At 38.5% G+C, this 21469-nt stretch overlaps 1 protein-coding gene across 1 annotated transcript in view; it reads right to left on the reverse strand.

Annotated features, from left to right (window-relative positions):
• Positions 1-21469, reverse strand: part of MAN1A1 (mannosidase alpha class 1A member 1) — a 182523-nt gene that overhangs the window by 62701 nt on the left and 98353 nt on the right. The window contains exon 5 of the mRNA XM_064290347.1: positions 11002-11096. Coding sequence (XP_064146417.1) covers positions 11002-11096 — 95 coding nt within the window. The remainder of the gene's footprint in view (positions 1-11001; positions 11097-21469) is intronic.

Raw genomic sequence — 21469 nt, forward strand, 5'->3', positions numbered from 1 at the left:
GGTTGTGTGAATACAGTGAACAAAGCTGAATCTGTAAAACACTAATACTGTGCATTTGAAAAACTTGAGATGAAAGCCACTTTGAGTTTGTTGCCTTCAAATAACTATAATTGTCCTTAAACAAAATCTTCCTGGTGAGTGAACTGCTTAAAAGTGGTAGATGATGTGGGGGAAGTAGCGGTCAGATTTAACAATTCAGTCCCACAGATTTGTACCTACCGAGGTTCTAACTGCCAAAAATTGAAGGGCAAGGAAGGGCTCTTTAACAGCCTTGCCACATATCACAAAAAAAAAAAAAAAAACTTTTAAAACGGCTTCAAGCAATCGTCTTAAGAATATAAGATCAAATGCTAAATTGTCTACACATCACTTTTGAGAAATTTCTGATCCTCATATATTTCAATTTAGCCTTAAAATGTAGGACCTCCATTTTTCAGCATCTGATCCACGGATGAATAAAATGTCAGCCAGACTACACTCATCAATTTTCTGCTCTTGCTCTATCAGAAGCACAGCAGAAGGGTCTGTGCTGGTGGAAATTGGTGGAGAAAGAGGTGGGGTGAAGATGTAATGAGGACTGCTGGAGCCACGTTTGGGGACAGATGTGGTTTCCTCCTTCCTCCAGGGAATAAAAGACACTGAAAACCCCATTTACCTGGGTGTTACCTTTAATTATGACCAGGTGAGTGGAAGGAAAGGCAATAGTTCAGGCACCCTGAGGCTCTTCATATTCTGCTGCCCCACAATGCAGGGCTAAGAATCAGCAAAGCATCTTTTGTTCTGACTGCTTATCCCATAAGCCTCAAAAAAGAGGCTGTATACAAAGTACATTGAAATTAAGAGTTGCTGTCCTTATTGCTCACTTGTAATGATAAATCCCTTTAGTTTGGAAAAGTTGACTGTGTGCCTGGCATAGACTTCATGACTGAAGCTTTGTGAGAGGATTAAAATGACCTCAGAATCACTACTTTCCCTCCTACTACTCTGGTGGGGGAAGAATTGACTCTGTGCTTTGCCCTTTGCAATGCCTTTAGGTACAGGGCCAGGTCACCAGTTGCTTTATAATAAAGTTGCTTTGCCTAAAGCCACGAGAACTACTTTGCAGAAATGGCTCTGTTTTTTAAATAGTTACCCTGGTTAATTAAAAAAATGCCTTTCCCCGGCTCTGCTAAAATGGTCCAAAATTTGCTTTGTATTTCATTAGATTAAAAAAAAAAAAGAAAAAAGTGCAAGGGGAAAAAAGAACATGTAAGCTCTTTTGGGGTAATTAATGTCTGGAATTAGCTGCTTTCCAGAAGAAGCAACAAACTGCTAAAAGTTAAATGGAAACTTCTGAGTTATTATTAACAAAAGTAAATTCATCACAGAAACAGAAACTCCCCCCACTGGGAATGTTTGGAGTTGGTTGTCTCACTAAGCAGGTCTGAGACTGAAGAACCCAATAGTTCTGAAGGCTCACAGTCATTTTCTATTACTATGGTTCTCAAAATGTGGCCCCCAGACCACTAGCATCAGCTAGGATCTAGTTAGAAACGTAAATTCTTAAGCCTCAACAAAAATCTGCTTCAGAAATTCTGGGGGTAGGGCCCAGCAATAGTGTCTTAACAAACCCTCCAGCCAATTCTGATGCTTCTAACCACCATTCTATTAAAACTGGTTATTTTCAAACCAATTTTCTAAAATTTCTAGATTTCAATAATTAAATTGACCATCAGTGGGCAGAGAAAACTTTTCAAAGGCAACTGGGATGAGAAATGAAGTTTTCCTGAGCATGTACGTACTAGACTTAAAGCAGTGACTATTAAACCTAGATGCTCTGGGGGCTTTAAAAAAATGCCAGGACTGTACTCCTAACTAACTTAAACCGAATGTAGGGAAGGTGGTGCACCAAGGGGGAGGGAAACAGCAATGATAATTTTTAAAAATTTCCCCAGTTATCTAAAGCACTTGGGAAGGTTGAGGATCATTGAGATAAGGTAGCCACATCAGTTAGACCCTTAATAAAAGTGTAACAGCCTTTGTACACCCCTAAAAAGTTGAACTGGCAGAAGTTTTATGATAGCCACCAACTGCTCTGACAGGGATCACAAAAGAAGGTCCCAGACAGGGCTGGCGAACAATATGGAACAAAATTCTAACTCACAAAACCAAAAACAAAACAAACCACCACACTTGCTGGTCTGACAAAGGCTGGAGAAACCCTGAGAGTATGGCCCCTGGACACCATTTCAGCTCAGTAATGAATTCGGTCCTGAGTTTCACCCTTCAGTCAAAGATTAGACAGGCCCATAAAACAAAACGAGACTAAATGGACACACCAGCCCTGGGGCAAGGACAAGAAGTTAGGAGGGGACAGGAAAGCTGGTAATGAGGAACCCAAGGTCGAGAAAGGGAGAGTGCTGACATATGGGGTTGGCAACCAATGTCACAAAGCAATATGTGTACTAATTGTTTAATGAGAAGCTAGTTTGTTCTGTAAACCTTCATCTAAAGCTGTTGTTGTTGTTGTTAGGTGCCACCCAGTTGGTTCTGACTCACAGAGACCCTCTGCACAACAGAATGAAACACTGCCTGGTCTTGTGCCATCCTCACCGTTGTTGCTATGCTTGAGCCCACTGTTGCAGTCACTGTGTCAATTCATTTCCTTAAAACCTTGCGAATAGCAGCAGAACATTGTTATCTAAAGTACAATGAGAAAAAAGTTGTGTTATATTTACAACAGTGACAAAAAAGAAAGAAAAAAGAGAGTAGCTGCTGAGGCTGCTTATGTACGACCAAAAGCCTCAAGGAATTTGGTTTCTTGGTTTGGAGGTCTAGGGTCATGGTTTTGTGGGACATACTAGTGAAGTGGCCTAATAACATGTTTAGTGCTTCTGTTCTACCCCCTAATTCACTGCATAGTGCCGGGGGAGGGGGCGGTGGGTGGGTGTCTTAAAAGCTTGCAAGCAGCCATGCAAGACACAACAACTGGTATCTATTTACCTGGAGCAACAGGGAAGGAAGGAGAGTCAGGAATAGGAGGATATGGAATGTGTGGATAATTGCCTTGAAGAACAACTACCTCCTTTGCCATAAGACCAGAAAAACTGGATGGTGTCTGGCTACCATGACTGAACATTCTGATCAAAGACTCTACAGCAGAATCCTGATCAAAAGGGGGGAAATGTAGAACAGAATTTCAAATTCTCATGGACTCCAGACTTCCTGGAGCCATGAAGGTTGAATGAACCCCTGAAACTACTGCCCTGAGATAATCTTTAAACCTTAAACCAAAAATATCCCCTGAAGTCTTCTTAAAACCAAACAATAGTTTAGCTTGCTGTTGTTGTTAGGTGCTGTTGAGTCAGTTCTGACTCATAGCAACCCTATGTACAAGAGAACAGAACACTGCCCAGTCCTGAGCCATCCTTACAATCGTTGTTATGCTTGAGCTAACTGTCACAGCCACTGTGTGAATCCACCTCGTTGAGGGTCTTCCTCTTTTCTGCTGACCCTGTACTCTGCCAAGCATGATGTCCTTCTCCAGGGACTGACCCCTCCTGGCAACATGTACAAAGTATGTAAGACGCAGTCTCGCCATCCTTGCTTCTAAGGAGCATTCTGGTTGTACTTCTTCTAAGACAGATTTGTTCATTCTTTTGGCAGCCCATGGTATATTCGATATTCTTCGCCAAAACCACAATTCAAAGGCGTCAATTCTTCAGTCTTCCTTATTCATTGTCCAGTTTTCATATGCGTATGATGCAACTGACAATACCATGGCTTGGGTCAGGTGCACCTTAGTCTTCAAGATGACATCTTTGCTCTTCCACACTTTAAAGGGGTCCTTTGCAGCAGATTTACCTAATGCAATGCGTCTTTTGATTTCTTGACTGCTGCCTCCATGGCTATAGTTAAGCTTAACTAGTGAAAAATATCTGCTTTGAGAATTATGCTCTTGTAAGGACTATTTATAGGGGATCAAATTGATAAAAGCAGCTCAAAAGATTAGACAGGAACCTTAGGGAGACAGTAAATTTATGTTAATGGGGGAGGAACAACTCAGAAAAGGAGAGTGAGAATGCTTGTACAACTTGAAGAATGTAATCAATGTCACCAAACGGTACATGTGGAAACTGCTGAATGTTTTGCTTTGTATGGTCTCAACACCAACAAAATAAATAAAATTATATATGAAAAAAATTGTACCAGCCTAAGAACTAGGAAAACAGGGCTATGTGGATATTTATACCAAGAATACATTGACTGGGTTTATACTCTATCAATTACACATTAGCTAGCACGAGGGAGTTACAAAAGGAATATAACATTTTACTACCTCACTCTCTTCTTAAATATTATGGATTGAGCTGTTCTAATTTCTAGAAGAGCTAATTCAGCAATAAGTGTAACTTTGGGAAATAATTTGAATTTTGATCATACAGGTTGCATTTAAAAAATAATAAATGCTTGAGCACTGAGCCACCATCATCCCATATGTGCCACATGGAGATAATATCTACATTTCCAGCTGGTTCTACCAATACCTCCTCCCTTCCTGACATAGGAAAGTGAGGCTCAAGCTTAGAAAAGAGGTTGGGAGCCCTGGTGGCTTAAAAACTAACACCACCACACAAAAATTGCTGTCAAGTTGATTCCGACTCATGTTGACCCCATGCGTGTCATGGCAGAACTGTGCTCCATAGGGTTTTCAATGACTGATTTTTCAGAAGCATATTTCCAGGCCTTTCTTCCAAGGTGCCTTTGGGTGAGCTCGAACCTCCAACCTTTTGGTTAGCAGCTGAAAGCCTTAACCATTTGCACCACCCAGGGACTCATGAAGACTACCATAAAAGGGCATCAAACCAAGGTAATGAAATACTGAGAACAAGACTATAAATAATAATTACACTTTACTTTTATCTATATAACACCTCGTAGTTTTTAACTTCCTTTCACATATTAATCATTAGATTCCCACAAAAGCTTTGTGAGGCCATCAGGATAGATACCATTTTTACTTATGAGAACACAAACTCAGGTAGGTTAAGTGAATTATCCAAGGCTGACAGCTATACAGGTAGTCCCCAACTTACAATGGGGTTCTGTTTCAACGACTCCTTCATAAGTCAGTTCTGACATAAGTCTAATACTTTTTTTTTTTTTAGTTTTCATTATTATTGCCTTTTATTATTAGCATCTTTATAAATCCAATCTTTATTTGTCTTTGGGGGTTGGCATGAGAATGATAACATCAGCAAATTACATGCTGCAACACTGTGTGTAGTAAAATGACAAAATGTACAAGAAAAAAAAGGCCATTTCTAAGAGCAGTTCAGTGGAGCTCAAATACGCTGCAAACCAATGTTAATAAATAATATTCTAATGAATGATGTTAATAGCTTTGTACATGTCAGTTTTAAAACCTTAAAGTGTAGTTAATTGGTATTTCTGGAATAGTATAAATGGATAGATAAATTAAAATAGATAAAAGACAAGCATCCAGTATAATAAAACATCCAATCGGGAGAAAAAAGTCCAGAAAGCAGGATAGCTAGCTTAAAACACTTGGAAAGACTTTTTTTTTCTTTTCTGGAGTTGGTAGAACTTGTCTTTGAATTCTTAACAGATCCATAAAACACATAAATAAAACAAACTGTGAGATGCAGCTCTGATTTTATACTCAGGCTTATATCATTGCTATAGAACATTTTTAGATAATTAAGCAATATTTTCTGCCTCTTAGAATACCAGCAAATCATCAAATCAGTTTGGTTTGTTTATGTCAGAAAATTTGCTTATTGCTATTTTTATATAATTCTTACAATGTTAAAGTATGAAATTATATGCTGCTTCATTTTAAAACATACTTTTTTTCAAATCTAAAACCAAAAACTTTGAAAAAGGATTAGCAAATTTAACAATGCATCAATCTGTATTTCCATCGTCAAGAAAAAGACAGGGAGATATATGGAAACTTAAAAAAAAAAATTTAACCTGATTAGACTGTCTTTCATAGTTTGTTTTTATTAAAACTAACCAACTATAACTTAATACTTAAGCATTTATACCACCAAAGTATTAAGAAATCTAACAAGGGATGTTGGAGTATACTTAATTAGACTATACAACACAATCTTTCACTATTAGGAAACATCAAGCTATGTACCATTCTTAATTAAAGCCCCCATTTCAGTTAAAGTAAAGCAATTTGCAATTTAATTATAATAATACAAACTACAATGTAACTAAAAACACAGTATGCATTTGTGTTAGATAATTGGAAGAGTCAGTAAATAAAGCTGACAAAGAGTAAACAAAAACAGGTGAAGGAGCTGTGCTTCCTTCACCACCTTGCTAACTAATGAGTCTAAATGGAGATCAGTCATTACCCAGCACGTGCCTTGACGGTACCCAAAAGGCACACAGTCGACAGTTCCACTAACCTAATGTAACCACCAGACAAGTGTCAGTTCAGAAAAACTCACAAGAGAAATAAGTCATAAAATAATATATAGCTAAAACAAACTCATTTATCAAGAAAGACAGAATTATTATTAGGAAAGCCCAGACTGTACGCCCTGTGATAGAAATGAATAATAGGAACATTAACTACATGATTTTAAATTGAGGACACACTTTAGGAAACCCAAAATCTAATAAGTTTACTCTACCTGGGCTTGAATTATACCTAGAAATATGAAAGTGGTGAAATGCTTAATTTTACAAGCCACCGAGGTAATTTTTCTTAAGTTGGAGAAAAGAAATGTATTGCTGATAGTAATAACATCAGACATCAAACTTTGGCATTTTCACATTAGGAATATTGAGTTCTAACCAAAATCTAATCTATTGAAAAGGCAATGATTTTCTTTTAGCAAAGATGTTAATGTAACATATGCATCTTCATTCTACGACTGTATTGGTGAGGCGAGCATATTAGTCTAGTCAGCTACTGTCTAACACATAGGTTGTTTTTCAGTCAAATTACTAATTGCTATTAAATCACAACTCTTATTAACTTACAACTTAATACAACAGCTCTTCAGTAAATATGGATGTAGCAAAACAGATAATTTTAAAGTATTTTTTTAGAGATCAGATTTTGGGGCAGAGTTCCTATCGCAGCACATGGATAAATTATTTAGGTCTCTGCAGAGTCTGAGTTTGCACAAATACTGAAAATCCAATTTGGCTTCTTAGCGTTTTGGCTTCAAATACATAGATCTCTCCTGATCAAAATGCTACTTGCTTTAAATCCAACCTGGTGAGTACTTATTATCTCTCCTTGGCACAGACTAACACTTGTCCATTACATATGTGAGTGTATAATATAACATAAAAAAAAATACATATTCTGCTTTACCAACCAGGTGTAAATCCCCTGAGGGCAAAGACCATGTCTGTTATCTTCCTGAATATAGTGAAAAGAAGCAGAAAATGTTCCAATATCGCAATATACTCAGGACCTCGCATAAAATCTTCATCACAGCAGGGACTTAAATAAATGCTTATTATTATTATTTCGGACAAAGGTAAAGAAACTATCTTTAGACAATAACCTGAATACTAGAGGAATGTGAACAGGTAATGGCAGTAAGTTCACATTTTTGTTAATATACAGGTGTTGGCAAAGAGCAGCATCTATCACTATTTTCAAAATTGAGAGGGGAGAGCAGAATTATGATACTACAGCCAGCATAATCTGTGCCTCTCCCATCGTAATTCCTGCCAAGAGCTTCAAAAAGCCAGTCAACAGTGAATATGTAGAAATTCTAAAAAGTAGCTTCAGACACTCTGTCTCTCTTGGGCATTCTTTTACAAACACTCCCTTATTGTGAGAACGCAATTAAGAAGCTATGATTTTGCCCGACATATTTTCCCCCTCTTTTTTGAAACTTCCACTGGTGACAGGCTTCAGAAAACTACAAAAGTGTCTCCACGCCAGCTGTCCCTTATCCTCCGGCCCATACTGTGAAAATAGAGAGATTCAGAAGTAACAGCACATATGTGCCACTGACATGAGGCGCACATCCCGAAATGTAATTATTGCAGGTAAATATGATATGTCATTTTCTTCCCCTACAGGAAATTCCTTCAGATGAGAAATCAGCTTCACAGCTGGGAGGATAGTGGGTTAGAGGAGTGCATGTGATTGACTGGGCAAAGGGACAGAAAGAATTCCAGCGGATTGATGCTACAATTAATTTTGCCAATGCTTGTTGTGTGAATTTGGGTAAGTATCTGCTATTAGTAAATGGGGCTGAGGGTAGGTGACATATATAATTAAAAAAAAAAATTCACACAAGTTGCCAAGAACAAATTAAAACCGTTCTTATTAGCTGCCAGATGGTCACCTAATTTCCTCTAGTTTAATTTGAAAACATTAGAGAAAACACAAGTAAATATGGTACATTATTTTTCACAATTGCAGTTTTCTTCCACATAAACAATTTTTTCTTTCTTTGAAACCAAACATAAAAACTCTAATGTAAAATACTGTAAATACAATATAAGATCTTATAAAGATTTTTGAATGCCCCAGTTAATGAGTTTCTAGGAAGCATAGACATGAAAGAGGGGATTAAGCACTTAATAATTTTTAGAAGTATTCCTTTATTGTATTGAAATATATCTCTACTGTACACTAAGATAGATTTAACTAAGGAACAATCCACTTGGTTGTTAGAAGAAACACTAAGTGAAATACATGCTTTGAAATAATCCAGTTTCTCATGTTTATTTCAAGAGAGTAATTAAAAGATACCAGCACCTCACCATAACATACTGAACTATTGCAAAAATATAGGCCCACACTCCTGACTAGAAGGATTACTCAACCTCACTGCCTTCCAAAAAGCAAGAGGAACTAATTCCACAGAATCTTAGGCAAGAAGGTTTGAGCAGTCACCCACTCCAGGATTTTAAACATGCAGTCCTTACCTTTCTAGGTGGGCTCCCATGGTACTGTCAACTTTTTGAAATTAAGTAAAAATCTGTTTACTCAGGAATATGTATTTCATGAGAAAAGCCCATGTTAATCACAATCTCAAAGTGTTCTGGGAACCCCACAAGGTTAGGAACTGTGAGCTAGCCACATTCCAGTTTACAAGCATGCCTGTCATGTTTAAGTGACTACCCCACAGGCAGATCTAAAGCAGCCATGAAAGTCCTAGAGCCAGGTCTCTTGCTAACCAACAAACTCAGCGCACTACTATGTCCATGTCATTTTTCTCAGAGGGGAGTTAAGGAAAATGTGGTAATCTTGCACAACATTTTTGTGAGCAGATTTTATTACAGGAAAGAGTAGTGTCTTGGTCAAAATACTACCCATAAATACAAAGTCTTGGAAGCTAATATAGAAGGCCTACATGAGCTAATTAAAAAAAAAAAGTCATGGGCCTTTGAACTAACACCAAGCCAAGCTTAAACTCAGTCCAGCCTTAAGACCCTGCAGCATATGCTGAGATCTTCAAGATGACACAAAGTGTTAGGACCTCTGAAGGGAAAAACTGACCCTCAGACATCACATAGAACACTAGAGCACTACCTCAACTTAACCTGGCCTAGAGGTGTGGACTCTCCGCAGGTCACTGCCTCCGCACCTGTGCCCAAGCCCTAAACATACACGCACTACAGACAGGTACAGGGTAATTTATTTCATGGTCGAGGTATATGACATACAAATGAAAACATACGGTATTTAACTGATTTATTAGCCAAAGAAAAAAGGAAAGCTATCCAACAATAATTAATTTCATGAGTGAAGTGTTTAGGTAAGATGTTGCTAAAATAATTTAAAAAATGTGCATTGCCATAGTCCTGCCAGATCACCCAATACTTGGTGCTTTTAAAAAGAGAAAACTGTTTAATTTGTTCCTACGTATCAAGATGTATAAACTCCTGAGAACTATTTCTAACTTGACCCTTTTTTTACTGTATGACGTTAGGCAAATTAAGGAGCCCTGGCGACACAATGGTTAAAGCACTAATTGCTTTACACAGGTCAGCAGTTCCAACCCACCAGCCACTGCACAGGAGAAAGATGTGGCAGTCTGTTTCCATAAAGATTGACAACCTTGGAAACCCTATAGGGCAGTTCTACTCTGTCCTATATGCTATATGGTCGCTCTGAGTTGGAACAGACTCCAAGGCAACAGTCCCCTTTTTTTGGTTAGGCAAATTACTTAATCTCACTGACTCAAGTTCCTTATTATTAAAATGGAGGTAACAACCTTATTGGTTGCTGTGAGGATTCATGTTGTAATGCTTGTAAAGAGCCTAGAACAATGCCCCACATTTTATTTTGATAACAACAACTACCATCATCATCATCACTGTCACAAAGAAGCACATATGCAACTGATTGCCTACAGAGAGAAAGAACTCAGAAAAAAAGCCTAAGACAAAATTGTTAATTAACAAATGTTCAAGCTTTCATAAAAATTCAAAGTACTCCCTCAATGAACACTAGGAAATCTGTTCAGCCCATGTTTTTCTTGGGGGCACATTTCCATGGATTTAGCATACCACGGTCCTTCAACCAAAAGGGATAAGAAGACTGGATTAGTCTGTCAGTGGAGCAGCTCCTTCTTACAACTGTGGGCTGAGCAATCTAAAGTGCTCCAGTCTCAATGACGCCAACCTCCCTGTATGAAGGATCTGACTGGGCCACGTGTTTTGGCCTCTGTAGTATCTCTGACCAATAGCTTAACTGAAGTAAGTGCTTTTAGGAAGCTGAGAAGTAAAATGTTTTGATGACAATTTTAAAGGTAATATCTGGCTTGGATGGCTCTGTTGGGGTCATGCTATTCCATGACCGGGATCCATCAGAGACAATGGAACAATGAAAAGCTAATAGCTTCCAACACAAGGACAGGCCCTAAGACTTCCAATGGAGTCAGTTAGTCACTGATATCATTCAAGTAGTTATTCATCTAGTTATCTATCTACTGTCTACTTGTCAGACCACAATCTCCAATATTTCAACTTAAATATGTTGTCAAAAATGAAGAGTTTTACCTTTTCATATTCAGCAATGCCCAAGGTATTCCAGAGGGAGTATGAAATGCAGGTAGCAATTTTACCCCAAGTTCCACTGCTTTCTTTCGAAAGATCTGAAAAGTTAAACAGTTAAATAAGCTACTGTTACAAGAAAAACAAAATGTAGTCATAGTGCTAGTAGTGGAATAGTACTGTTCTACCTTAAAATTCTCTGTATCTGAAAAAGGAAAGGTTTTCTCAAATTAATAGAACAGCTTCCTTTTTTTTTTTTTTTTTAAATGAAGTATTTACTGAGCGAAGCAAGGATGGTCCAGAAGGCCAGCATGCTGCAGGGTATTTATTCTCAATCTTGGCTGCACATTAGAGTCACATGGGGGGGAGGATGGAATGGTTTGAATAGTACTGCTGTCTGAGTCCCACTCTTGAGATTTCTGACATGGGGCCCCAGGATCAGAACTTTTGAAAGTTCCCCAAGTGATGCCATGTAATTTCAATGTTCAAGCCAGGTTGAGAACCACTGATGCTGGCGAATAAATACTGGACTCAGAATCAGGAGATCCGGCCCCGCCCTGTCCGAGCTTCAGCACACTTACTTGCTAGGGCACAGAGAAAGAAGAGATTCTAAAAAGACTTATTGTATTGAATAATCTATATGCCCTCTCAGGCCCTTGCAGCTTTAACTTTCTCTTACTTTAAGTGTAGGTGACGACGAAGATACACCGTTAAATTATGTACAGCTTCTGCCCATATGGAGGTCAGAGTTCAGTAGACAAGATAATACATGCACATAAATACCGAGAACACAGAAAAAATGAGGGAGACGTGCAAGGAGAAAAAATCTTATGAGTTTAGTAAAGCCAGCACTTAGATGGGGGTTGTATGTAGCATTATGGCGCCCTGGCAGCGCAGTGGTTAAGAGCTCAGGCTGCTAACCAAAAGGTTGGCAGTTCCAATCCACCAGCTGCTCCTCGGAAGCACTATGGGGCAGTTCTACTCCGTCCTATGGGGTAACTATGGGTTGGAATCAACGTGGCGGCAACGGGTTTGGTTTCTGTCCTTTTTTTTTTTTTTTTGGTATGAAGCATTTAATTGGGGCTAATTAAATAATAGGGATTGGAGTGAGAAGTGGAAAGTGAAGAGATGTTCCTGAAGGGATCAATTTGAGTACAGATGGAGGTAAATGGGGGCCAGCAAAAAAAAAAAAAACAGGGAATAGGTCTGTTTGCCTGACAGAATGCGAATACTGGTAAATAAATTTGGACATCTACTGCATGAGCCCCAAATCGTGGAGGGTCATGAACGTAAAAGGCTAGGAATATTATTCTGTTAAGATGGGAAAATAGTGAAAAATTTTGAGTAACCTACTCATTTGAGTAAACCTGTGCTTTCACAAGACTAATAGAGGATATCCACTCACAGTCTTAGGTCACTGAAGGAAGGACTGGTGCTTTGTCCCTTCTCCTTACCTACAGTGCATGACTAAGCATCGTGGGCTGGAAACTTAATATTTCCATCTGCCTCCTCCTCAAACAAGGGAGACATGAGAGAGGCTGGAAGAGAGGTAAAAAGCATGCAGAATGGGAGCAAAGCCTTCTCTCAGTCTGTGCGGAAGAATCTGTTAAAACTACACCAAAGAAGTCACACGTGGCTTTTCCAGAGGAAAGGGTTCCAGCCCTAACTCTTGCTTCAAGGCCTGAGCCTCTCCACAAAGAAGTCCAGGCACCAAGACCAAAGATGATCAAGTAATGCCAATGTTGAGGCTACTTCCAAAACCCTTCTCTTCTGGCATCTAATTCTCATTTAGTAATGAAAGTCAAGAAAAAATGAGTTTGAAAATAAAACTTTGGTTGACAGTCAATTTGGATAAACTGACTTCCTTATATACAAATAAGGACAAGTATACATTTGTAGTATATAAAACCAAAAAACCAAACCCGTTGCTGTCAAGTTGATTGTGACTCATATAGAAAGCAGTAAAAAGAGAGGTTAACATTTATTTTTTCTTGAATTACTACGCAATTCTCTTCAATGGGGACAATTTCCTGTTTCAACAACTAATGGTATTTGGGAGGAGAGGAAAAAGAAAATATATACCAAAAGTTTATCTTTCCTTCCCTTTTTCTGCCTTACTCTAGAGCATTCCAGGTTACCTTCTACTATAAGGGTTTATCTAATCACTGGCAGGCCATCTGTTGACTTTCTGGTTTCCATCCAATTTTTTAAGCTGTTAACTTCTTTTCAAGAAACTTACATAACACACAAGTCAAACTATATAATTAAACACCATCTTGGATGCTGTAACCATATGGTATGGGAGTTAAGGGCCCAGGCTTGGATGTCACAATGCCTGTTTTTGAATCCCAGCTTCACTTCTTCAAGCTGGGTAATCTTGAACAAGTTGCTTAAAGTCTCTGTGCCTAAGCTTCCTCATCTATAAAATGGGGATAAGAATAGTACAGTTTACTTTTTAAAGGTTGTAGAAAGAAATAAATGAATTACTATATTTAAAGAGCTTAGGACACACAGTCATCATTCAAAAAAGGTCAGTTTTAATTTTTATGATACTAATGAGGATTTATTTTCCCAAGAACTTTCCTTATTTACTGCCTGAAATTCTTTCCTGTTCTGAGTTTTATCCAACTGCTGTTTTGGTGCCTTCTACTCAAATTTGTTCTTTCTTTCTTACTCTCCACCTCTCATGCCTCTAACTCCTCACCCCCATCACACACACAAAACTTAAAAAAAAAGAAAAAACAAATCAGTTGCTGTTGGGTAGATTCTGACTCATGGTGACCCCATTTGTAATGGAATTGAATTGCTCCATAGGGTTTTCAAGGCTGTTACTTTTCAGAAGCAAATCACCAGCCCTTTGTTCCGAGGTGTCTTCTGGGTGGGTTTGAACCACCAATCTTTTGGTTAGTAGATGGCTGCATTACTGTTTATGCCGCACACCCACCCCCCCCCCACACAAGCCCTATGAGTGTTTATTTTTAGAGGCTAATGGAAAGTTAATTCGCATGTGTATGGCTTCTCTAGGAGCCCTGGTGGCACAGTGGTTAAGTGCTCTGCTCGGCTGCTAACCGAAAGGTCTATGGTTTGAACTGACCAGCTGTTTCATGGGAGAAAGATGTGGTAGTCTCCTTCCATAAAAATCACTGCCCTATGGGGCAGTTCTACTTTGTCCCATAGGATTTCTATGAGTTGGAATCAGCTCAACGGCAGACGGTTTTAGAGAAGTTATGTTGTTATTGTTGTGTGTCATTGAGTCGATTATGACTTGCAGCGACCCTATAGGACAGAGTAGAGCTGCCCCAGACGATTTCCTCGGCTATAAGTTTTTATGGGAGCAGACTGCCAAGTCTTTTCTCCTGTGAAGAGAATGGCAGGTTGGAACCATCAACCTTCAGTTAGCAGCTGAGCGCTTAACTATTGCTCCACCAGGGCTTCTAGAAAAGCCATACATGTGTTAATTTAACTTTCCATTTTTGTTCTAGCTCTGTATTCCAATTTGTGGGCTCAACATTACGATTTGGGTGTTTTGTTGTTTTCTGAAATTTAACATGTCTAAAATGGAATCAGTGATTTAATATCCCAGGAAAATTCCCCAGTTCCATCAGTAACATCACTGTTTGGTCAATTCCTGGGACATGAGGGAGCAGACATTTTGCCTTTTGATTTATTACTCTTCAGTTATTACCTTGCAGTCACCACTGATTTCTCTAAAAAGTCTTGAATACAACTCACTCCCTTTCCCTGATAGCACCATAGTCTGCATTTTCATCACCAAACACAATGAAATAGTATGATTTAAAAAAAAGGAAAGGAAGTCTCACCTAGTCTCCCATTCTCCAAATTTTTCTTCTTGTTTCCATTAATCTGTATCTGTATTAGTAAATATCTCTTTTATCATACAACGCGGTTGTTCTGTGGTCTCAAAAACATCAAGTCAAAACTTTTCCACTAGCTTTTTAGGGGCCTCCCTCTATGAATCAGACCTACCTATTATAAAACCACTATCTCTATTTTCTCAAAGACCACCCTGGCTTCAGCTTGAGTCGTCATGACCTGAAGCATTCATTCAAATTCAGTCTACCTTATTATCTCTACTTGCACAATTCTCTCATCCTGACATTCCCTCTTCTGCATACTGCTTGCCAATCCAAATTCAACCATTCTTCAAGGGCCAGGTCAAGTCCCAACTGCAGGTCAAGACCTTTGCCTTAATGGATTCCCACACTGACAACCAGCATCACATGATATAGTATTTGGTTACACAAGGCAAGATACAAATTTTTACAATTTTCCTTGTGTTACTCTCTTATACCCCCCATTATTTTTTTCCTTTTTAAAGGCAGAGAGAAAGGCCTCCGTATCTCCTTCATTGCCTGTCATACACATTCAACCCAAATTAGCTCATTTTTTATTTAAATTTATTGATATCACCACAGTATTCCCATGAAATAAAAAAAAAGAAGGTATGTATATTGTCAGTTAACAGATGAGGAAACAGAGGGACTTTCCCACCTCAGGGTTTCTGCCATTGCTGTTCTCTCTGCCTGCAGTGCTCTTCCCTTAGCTCTATATTTGGCTCATTCATTCGTATCTTCCGGAAACAGATGAAATGTTCTCTCTTAGGAAAGGCTTTTTCTAACCACCCCATGTAAAACTGGCCATCCTCATTTATTATTTATTTCTGTCCCATTATTCATCATATCCTACTTATTTGCTTACGTGTTTACTACCTGAGAATTCCACTACATGTAAGCTCAGTGAAGGCGTGGATTTTGTCATGTTCCTTGCTATACATCTACCCAGTATCCAGCAGAGTAGCTGGTGTGCAATAAATGGTCATTTAATGAACAAATGAATGAATCAAAGATTAATTATTATATCTGGGCCACCATAATGAGAAACCATTGATACTCCAGTGTTTGCACAGTGCTCCATCCTATTCACTAGCTTCCATTGTCTATAAACAGTTATCTCAGGTATTCTTGCAGTGCAATGGATTGCTTTTGTGTGGCCTTTCTTGCCACGGTATTGCAACTCCCACCCAAGTGACTGGGCAGGACTGTATAGATAGGGTAATTGTGGCCCACCAAGGGGATTCATCAATTTTGCCTTAAGATAGAGCCAATTCCAGAGCAGAGAAAGAACCAAGGAAGAACAGAAGAACAGCCAGGACCAGAGAGCACATCCTTTGGACCTGGGATCCCTGCACTGAGAAGCTCTGGGAACTAGGAAACTGGGAGAGAGAGAGCAAGAGCGAGAGCAAGAGTGAGAGTGAGAGTGAGAGAAGAGTGAGATGTAGCCCAGCCCACGGAGGGAGAAAGCTGAGTGCCTGGGGTGCCCCTGGGGACTTACTGACAAGGGCTAAAAGAGCTTTGTAACACTTGCCTGAGCAAGGCAGAGGCCTAGAGCCAGAGAAGTGTGCCTTCAAGCACAGCTGGGAAGAGACTGTCCTGCTGGAAGAACTATCCTGGGCATTCCTGAACCTGAATTTCAACCTGATTAAAAAAAAAAAAAAAAAACCTGATACTTCCCTAATAAACCCTGTAATTGTTGAGTATTGTCTGTGAGTTCTGTGTGGCCATTGCAATGAACTATCAAACCCAGTGGAGAAGTAGAGAGCACCGTGGGAGGGATGGTTGGTGTCAGAATTGGTGAAGATGGCGGAAAGACGAGGCATGTCTGACCTCCACCTCACAGGATTCAGCCTTGGGCTGTTCTTGATTCTCTTTCCCCTTTGCGAAGTTAGAGGAGGTCAGAGACCTCCCCCACACTGTTTTTATAATTCTAGAGTCTCAACCTCAGATACAATTGTGAATAGTATTGGATGAAAATATTAATGAACCCACTGGCTTTAAATGAAATCATATGTGAACCTGAATCAATTTCAATTCTCAACATTTTATGTGTCACCTCCTCTTGAGATACGAACAGAGGTTACCTCTTAGAGAGGAAACCAAGATCTTACAGAGAATATCTTTCCCCTGAATTGAATCTCTAATAAAATCCCAAACTAGTATTTAAAATTAATATTAAAAAAATGAAGGAGAAACATCACAAATCATTCTAAAGAACAATTAAGTTATAACTAGTACATCTTGGGTAATGTGTTGAAGAACAAATTACCATAAAAAGGACACAAAACGGCACGTCAGTGCTCCTTCTAATGGTGACAGGCATGATGGAAAGAGGACCAGGCGCAAGGACCTGGATCCTAGCTTTGGTTCTTCCACTGCTTCACTGTGAGGCCTGGGCTCGTCCCCTAATTTTTCCAGTTTTCCCAGTGAAATGGAAGAACTGGATTGATGATCTCTAATATCACTTTATCACTGGAAAAACTAGGACTCTGAATCGACAAAACTAGTACCCAAACGAGAGTGGCAAAGAAGCAAAATTATTAGCATTTTTTTGAAATACAGGAAGTGTTAATTTGCCATCCAATTCTTAGTCAATCTTGGTATCCAAGATTTGGATATAGAGGGAAGGAGTTTACAAAGTTTAGAAAGCAAGATGAAAAATGGAAGTTAATAATATATAATCCCTGCTAATAGAAAATATTTTCTTATATCTTAATGGCCATTAAAAGAAAATATGGCTTTTGCGCAACTAGCACTGATCAGTTTAAGATGGGCAGACATTTTATGAACCAACAAGAATCTTCAAAAATATTCTGCATTATAGAGACTCTGATTACATTCATAGCAAAAACCAAAACTAATTTAATTTGCTGACAGAAGGGTAGTGAAGTAGCTGCTGTGATAATCTTTCAAGCATGTAACTAACAAATAACTTTAAATAAAAACTTATTGTCTAAAGTTAAGAATTTCAAAATAACTATGTCAAAACTGCATCTTTTCATTACACTTGAGTAACATCACCACAGTTTTATTGCTATTTTTGATCGATGTTTAAAAAACTTCACATTTTAAAATCTACCAAATCAAAGCATTTATTGTTTTACTTTACCCTTAGAGATAGGATTAGGCAAGGCTGTAAACAAGATGTATGGCTTTTTTTGCCTTTCCAGTTTGCAGTTCCCCAAAGAACTGTATAAGAATATTCACATGCCAGACCAAAGAGTAAGGAAAGAAGAAATGAACAGGAACAGATGGCTCTGGAAAGAAACATTTTCAGTTCAGACATGTTTCAGTTTGAAATGCACAATCGTTATCAAAGCCTGTGTTCAAATTCTCATGCTGAAAACTTTACTGTTAAAAGATCAAACACTAATTCCCCATTAGTATAAGCAGAGTTTACCTATTACTCAATTTCATTACATAAAGCTTTCAGCCCAAGATGCCACAGATATGATAAATATCCTCAGCTGAAAATAGATGAAATAACTCATGTACTGTTAGCTGAATTGATGAACTCACACAGAATATGGGCCAAATTCAATCACTCAACCAATAAGTACTTATTGAGCTACTCTGGCTTTTCAATTTAGAGTGGAAACTCTAACAGTTTAAATATTAAGAATAAAGATACATAAAAATATCTTTATTAACCCTGCAGAAACATCAAAGGTCATCTAGTTCCATCATTTTGGTGTATAGATGAAGAAACTGAGGTTCAGAGAGGCCCTATAATCTTGATGTGGGATAGTTTTCCAATGTGCAGTGGTTTACTGACAGCAACAGACAAGTGAATGCCAGTTTCATGCCATCTCAAATGCCTGTAATCCTTTTAACTCAGAGGGACTGTCCCCTGTGGGCCCCTCCTTGCACCTGCACCCTTCTTCCTTTAACTGCCTTTCTGATCTTCTTGCCATTCTTTCTCTTTAATTGATCAAAACCTGAAACTAAAGTTTTTTTCTCCCCCTAATTAAAAAAAAAAATTATTTGTTATACCTGTCAAATTGCACTATGGACTTAATTTTTTAAATTATACATTTAATTAGCTGACTACTTTTGTCAGAATTTTCCCTTTTGTGATTCATTACAGGGGAGACAATTCAATCCACAGTCTTCAGGCAATTAAAAAAAAAGCATGTTCTTTATTTTCCTGAAAAATGAAAGCACTAAATCTCCCCAACTTGTTCATTAAAAAAAAAAAAAAGCTGAAGACATTGACATGCATGCTAACTTGCCAGTAACCATGGATTATATATAACCAAGAACAAGAAATGAAGCAATGTTACTAATGTATGAAAGCACAAAACGTCAATGAAGGGAAAAACTTCTGAGAAGTACAATTTAAAAATCTAAATGTAGAATGCCCTAGTGAATAGGCATCATAGGTTTATCTTGCTATTAAAAGACATTTATTTCCAGGAAAAAATTAATAGCTAGTGAAATTTTTTAAATACTTTATTTTGTTTTTGTTGTTTAGAATATGCACAGCAGAGCACCCACCAATTTAACAATCTATGCATGTGCAATTCAGTGACACTGATTACATTTTTCAAGTTGTGCAACCATCCTAACCCTCCTTTTCTGAGTTATTCCACTCCCTTAACATAAACTCACTGCTCCCTAAATTTCCTATTTAATCCTTTGAGTTGCTGTTATCAATTTGATTCCATATAGATAGATCTGAAAAGAGCACGATGCGCAAAGTGGATATTCTTTACTAGTTAAGTTAAATAGCCAGTGAAATTTTAAAAAGAAGTTGCTTTTATATCACCTCCTAGTCAAAATGAGTAAATACTGTATTGATATATGAATGAATAAAATCCTTTACTGTATTCTGATATAGGTTTTTCTTCAAAGAGGGCTCCAATTTCAATCTCTAGAGCTCCTCAGTGGCTCTTCTGATGAGAATTTCAGGCTGTTATTTAGAGCAGATATTTTGCCAGGATCCATGTGGGCAGCAACCAATGCCATCTATTCTTGGAACTTCGTCCTGTGTTTTTCCTGAACCTAGCCAGAGTCAGTGTTGCCTGGTAACAGACACAGTGAACTGGGACTGAGGACTGTTACACACCAGTCCTGTCACAATGAAGATGGGTCACTTTCTAGAACTTTATTGTCTCTTTTCTAAAATGAGGGCCCTAGACAAGACACTTTCTGAGGTACTTTTCTGCCCTATACATTATGATTTCAGGACTTAATAAACACTTACTACATGTTTGGAGTCCCTGGGTATTGCAAATGGTTAATGCATTCAGCTGCTAACTCAAACGGTGGTGGTTTGCGTCTACCTAAAGGGCCCTCAAAAGAAAGGCCTGGCAATCTAATTCCAAAAAATCAACCACTGAAAATTCTATGGAGCACAGTTCTATTCTGACATACATGGAATGGCCTTTTTTTTTTTTTTTTTAAATTACATGTTTACCATTGTGGTGAGGTACATGAGAAAATAAGATCTCAGATCTCAAGGAGCTTACAACCAGAAGACAAGTCAGCAATACAAAGCTATACAAATATAAAATGTGATTAAAACAACAATATAAACCAACATATAAGAGCATATAAAATGAGTAACATAGGCTATAACTGTGGGAATAAAGAAAAAGAAAGACTGAGTTAAGTTTCTTAGTGGAGAGGCAAAAATGGATAGATGGCACACGTGGGTGCAGGTGTGTGCCAATTTGGGGTGAGGAGACATATATTTGCACGAAGACTCTGGGTTAATGTGGCAGAAGACATGAGACAAGCAAAAGGGGAGAGGAAGGAGCATGGAGCTTTTTATGAGAGACAGCAGGGTAGAGAGGCAAATCAAGAGAGTGTTGAAAATAGAAAGAAATGCACAAATTCAATAATACAAGCTAATGACCTTAAATCCCAGAGAGAGAAGCTAAAGACTGGTTAAAAGAGCACATCAGAAGTCTAAAGGAAGCCCCAACACTTGCTGTCTGTGCCTCCCATTCAGCACAAAACCCTCTGCTGTCTAGTCGACTCTGACTCATAGCGACCCCTATAGGACAGGGCAGAACTGCCCCATAGAGTTTCTGCCAACCTCTTGGTTATCAGCCATAGTACTTAACCACTACGCCACCAGGGTTTCCCCATTTAGCACAAGCAGAGTCATTTCTAGATCATAAGGGTAATGAGAAATGGGGCAGGGAGAAAAGCAGTAGTTCTCATTGGTTATGGAACTTTTCTGAGTTGTAAGGGGCAAGAATAAATAAAGGACGATACCAGGAAGCACTACCAACTTCTAGATAAAGAGGACAAATCTTAAGAAATAATTGATTTGTTGTGTGCCGCCGAGTTGATTCCAACTCATAGTGACCAACAGAGTCCTTTAAAAAAGGGTTTTCTCAAGCAAAAAGTATATACTTTTATTGCAAAGGTCAATGTGTGTAGGGGGAGGGCTGGAAGAAAGGAGATAGGATGATGATGGAAAGTTATTACATCCCTTTTGTAATACAAATCAACTCTCTAAACTTAGAGCCATAGAAAAAACAGGCTACATGCTTGGCTACTTTCAAAAAATTATTATCCAAATTCAACATGCAGTGTTAAAAGTTCACAGAAATGGGACAGAAGACAAATGGCTATACAGCTCTCATACTCAGGTGCTCTAACTCTCG

Source organism: Loxodonta africana, chromosome 1, assembly GCF_030014295.1.
Source record: "Loxodonta africana isolate mLoxAfr1 chromosome 1, mLoxAfr1.hap2, whole genome shotgun sequence".
NCBI classification, from domain to species: domain Eukaryota; kingdom Metazoa; phylum Chordata; class Mammalia; order Proboscidea; family Elephantidae; genus Loxodonta; species Loxodonta africana.